At 47.9% G+C, this 4,765-nt stretch overlaps 1 protein-coding gene across 1 annotated transcript; it reads left to right on the forward strand.

Moving 5' to 3' along the window:
• Positions 1-2,427: 2,427 nt before the first annotated feature.
• LOC311137978 (G-protein coupled receptor 61-like) lies at positions 2,428-3,816 on the forward strand (the record flags this gene model as incomplete). The annotated part of the gene is made up of 1 exon (XM_084172623.1): positions 2,428-3,816. One exon carries the CDS (start codon positions 2,428-2,430, stop codon positions 3,814-3,816), a length of 1,389 nt encoding a protein of 462 aa, XP_084028749.1.
• Positions 3,817-4,765: the final 949 nt, after the last annotated feature.

The raw sequence follows: 4,765 nt of genomic DNA on the forward strand, positions 1-4,765 counted from the left end.
AACCAGCTTTATATCCTTAAAGAGCAGGACAGACAGCAGGCTACAGCATCACAAAACCTGCCCTGATCCAGGTACACAGTGGGTCTCTCTCTCTCTCTCTCTCTCTCTCTCTCTCTCTCTCTCTCTCTCTCTCTCTCTCTCTCTCTCTCTCTCTCGTTCTCTCTCTCTCTCTCTCTCTCTCGTTCTCTCTTTATTTGTAGTTCTCTCTTCCTCCTCTAATCCTCCTTGAATGTAGAATATATGATGTGATCAAGTCTTGTTACTGTAACATGGTGTTGTTGTAATGTGATGTTGGGCATGGGTTGGCCCTTTAGACTGTGAATGTAACAGATTTGTTGCGTGTGGTTATGTGTGTATGTGTGTGTGTGTGTGTGTGTGTGTGGGGGGTAGACCTATAGCACATATCAAGACCAGACCTATAGCACATATCAAGACCAGACCTATAGCACATATCAAGACCAGATCTATAGCACATATCAAGACCAGACCTATAGCACATATCAAGACCAGATCTATAGCACATATCAAGACCAGACCTATAGCACATATCAAGACCAGATCTATAGCACATATCAAGACCAGATCTATAGCACATATCAAGACCAGACCTATAGCACATATCAAGACCAGACCTATAGCACATATCAAGACCAGACCTATAGCACATATCAAGACCAGACCTATAGCACATATCAAGACCAGACCTATAGCACATATCAAGACCAGACCTATAGCACATATCAAGACCAGACCTATAGCACATATCAAGACCAGACCTATAGCACATATCAAGACCAGACCTATAGCACATATCAAGACCAGACCTATAGCACATATCAAGACCAGACCTATAGCACATATCAAGAGCAGACCTATAGAACATAGGCCTAAACTGTATGTGATATTGTTGAGAAAAGAGAGCCCCAGAGTATGGAAGAAAAGCAATTATCATTGTATTGGAGTGGGGGATGAGGAGGATGGGAAGGGAGAGGATAAAGAGGAGGAGGAAGAAGGGAAAAGGGCAGGAATACATAGGATAGAGTGTCATTCTAAAGACACCTTTTTCCAGTGCTGTGTACTCTGCAAGTGCATACAGTGCATATTGGGACAGCTGAAAAACAGAGACACATGAGATACTGTGCCTGGTAGTACGACTGTGCTAAATGGATACAATCACAATTATTAGGCTACAACTCAAAGTAACCACAGACCTAGAAGACAACCAGAATAACCAGAATATCAAATTAATAAATCAAATCAAAGTGTATTGGTCGCATACACAGTTTAGCAAAACAAGATGTCGGCGATAGACATGGTCACCCTGTTTCTAGCTCTTAGCCAACTTTGAATAACAAATAATAGAGAGGTCAGGTTTTAGTAGCAGGTTTCACAGCTGAGGGCTGTGGGTGTGGCTAATGTTGACAGGTGTGCTTAAATTGAGTCTGTCACTCAACAGTCAAAGTGTTAAGTCGTAGGCCTAGACTTTGCCGTCGGCCCACACGGGGCACCTGGCTCAAGCCCGGGAGGCAGCCCGGTTCCAAAATGAAGGCAATCAATGCTAACCCGGTTCAACCGGGGCAGGCCTGGGGCATTAATCAAATCCCCTCATTGTCAATCAAAATACTGCACATTTCTCTGACAATGGAAGACTCTAATGCACCATCATATGTTGCTGTGTAAATAGATTGAGACTCCCACTGGGAGGTTTATTTTGGGAAAATAGTGTTTATAAAACACTTCAGGGACATTGTGGCTTGACACTAAACAGGAGCCATGAAGCCAGGGGTGTGGTTTACTCTCTTTTTCAATCTCAAAATGTTGCATAGTGGTTCAATTTACACACTACACAGAGATTGTCTTCAACATGTTGAAAACACATTGCAAAATGTCCTCTCCTTTCATCAGGAATGAATCAGGAATTAGTCCCTTCAAACACTGGTTTTGGATTAATGTATTGGCTTTGGATTAGCTTTCCACAGATTTGAGTTGATAAGGATTTTACAAACTGTCACCCTAATGAATTAATCTTAAAATGATACTGGTTGCCAGAGAGCTCTGACAGAGTTTGTGTTAGGATTATCTCATAAAACCACGTCCTTCGGCAGAAAAACAGGGCCCTAAGAGAGCCCTCCTTGTAAAAACAGTTACATTGTTCTATTGTCCTATGTCAGCCATTGTGAATTGCAGTAGCTAATGTCCTTCATCCTACTTCTCTCTGTTCCTAGGAAAAGGCCTGCATTGCTGAGGAGGTTAAGGGAGGTTGAGTATTCCCAGGATGACCCAGGCTCACAGGCCCCGTTTACAGAGCTGCTGCTATCTGACCTCCTCCCAGACTGGGCCTCTGGTTCCTGGCCCCGCCCCCTGGCTGTGAAGGATGGGTGATGGGCCTGTGACTGACACCCCCTGCCTGCCTTGTCCCGCCATCCGATGGAGCCGTTGTGGAACTCCTCCCTCCCCTTCTCACAGCCCATGCCCAACACCTCTGCCTCTGAGTCACCTGAGGGTGGGGCTCTGTCCCAGTCACTAGCGCTGCTCGCCATGCTGCTCATGGACCTGCTGGCCGTGGTGGGCAATGGGGCCGTAATGGCTGTCATCGCCAAGGCCCCACAGCTCCGTAAGTTTGCCTTTGTCTTCCACCTGTGCCTGGTGGACCTGCTGGCGGCCCTGGTGCTGATGCCCCTGGGCATGCTCTCAGGCCGGTCCTTCTTTGGCGAGGCCCTGTGCCGGAGCTACCTCTTCCTCAGTGTGTGCCTGGTCACCGCCGCCATTCTCTCCATCTCGGCTATCAACGTGGAGCGCTACTACTACATCATCCACCCCATGCGCTATGAGGTGAAGATGACCCTAGGCCTGGTGGCCTCAGTCCTGGTGGGGATATGGGTCAAAGCCCTGGCCATGTCCGCCCTGCCGCTGCTGGCCTGGGCCTTACAGGGCGGAAGGACTCCTTTTCTGGAGGGTGCTGGAGTTGGGGGAGGGGGTGGGGGTGTCCCCTCACCCCCTGCTCAGAGTCACAGGCGATGCTCCTTGCACTGGACGGGGGGCGGGTCGAACCGCATGGCCTTCATGGTCCTGTTCACGTTGGTGTACTTTCTGTGCCCGCTGCTGGTCATCCTGGTGGTGTACTGCAGCATGTTCAAGGTGGCGCGGGTTGCAGCCATGCATCATGGGCCTCTGCCCACCTGGATGGACACGCCCCGCCACCGGCGCTCCGAGTCGCTCAGCAGCCACTCCACCATGGTGACCAGCTCAGGGACGGGCACGGGGACAGGGGTGGGGCGCGACACCCCTCACCGTGCCTTCGGAGGGGGCAAGGCGGCAGCAGTGTTAGCAGCAGTGGGAGGACAGTTCCTGTGCTGCTGGCTGCCCTACTTCTCCTTCCACCTGTACTCAGCTCTGGCCTCTAGCCCTCCAGCCACGCTGGCTCCCCTGGAGGAGGTGGTCACCTGGATCGGCTACTTCTGCTTCACCTCCAACCCCTTCTTCTATGGCTGTCTGAACCGGCAGATTCGCGAGGAGCTGGGAAAGCATGTGCCTTGCCTGTTCCGCCGGGTGACGGGAGAGGAGGACCGACTGCCCAGCCGTGAGGGATCCATAGAGGAGAATTTCCTGCAGTTCCTCCAGGGCACTGGCTGCAACCTGGATCCCCAGGACTCCCACAGCACCTCCAGCCCTAAGGGAGAGGCCTGCCGGCCCCTGGCCCAGCCCCCTCAGCCCATACCTATCGACTTCCGCATCCCAGGACAGATTGCAGAGGAGACCTCAGAATTCCTTGAGCATCACCAGATTAAAAACAACCATATCATATCAGACAGTTAGGTTGTGTATTTATTTGATGTAAAAACCAACATAAAAAGTTACTAGGATAACAATTACCAAAGTAACATAACCACACCCTGGTTTACGTCACAAAGTATTACAATACAATGTTTTGATCTTTTATTTTTGATTATATTATTCTTAAAACTCAAAAGCTGTGCAATGGGAAATTGACTGAGATTTTTGAGGAGTCCATATTGTCCTGAATCGCTTTTTGCAGCTTCACTTTCCATTCCGTAAAGGCTACAATGCTATGAAATTGATCTTCTTTGAGTAATGTTCCCATTGGAAATCATTTGCTGGGATAGGGTCGTGGCATCTTTGGGAGAAAGACAAATGGCACAACTGTAACTGCAGACAATCTGACAGGTTAATATTGCCAGTGATGCCAATATTGGTGTTTGTTAGAATGAGTTTTAGAGATGTAATTCTTGACATACCTTTTTTAGTTTTTTTACTTCACAATGTATTGATAGGGCCAGTATGTTATTAATACAGATATTATCTCGGTAACACTTTATTTGGATAGTCCATCTGTAGATGCTCTACAGCAGGGTTCCCCAACTGGCGGACCGCAGGCCAAGTGGTGTTATTTGGCACCCCAAGTTTTCAAAGAAAAAATAATTGGTGTGGAATTTTCATTGTTCGACATACACTGAACAAAAATATAAACGCAACATGTAAAGTGTTGGTCCCATGTTTCATGAGCTGAAATAAAAGATCCCAGAAATGTTCCATAAGCACAAAAAGCTTATTTCTCTCAATTGTTGTGCACAAATTTGTTTACATCCCTGTTAGTGAGCATTTCTCCTTTGCCAAGATAATCCATCCACCTGACAGGTGTGGCATATCAAGAATCTGATTAAACAGCACGATCATTACACAGGTGCACCTTGTGCTGGGGACAATAAAAGGCCACCCTAAAATGTGCAGTTTTGTTACACAACAC

The sequence above is a fragment of the Coregonus lavaretus genome, assembly GCF_964263955.1.
Source record: "Coregonus lavaretus genome assembly, chromosome: 12".
NCBI lineage: Eukaryota > Metazoa > Chordata > Actinopteri > Salmoniformes > Salmonidae > Coregonus > Coregonus lavaretus.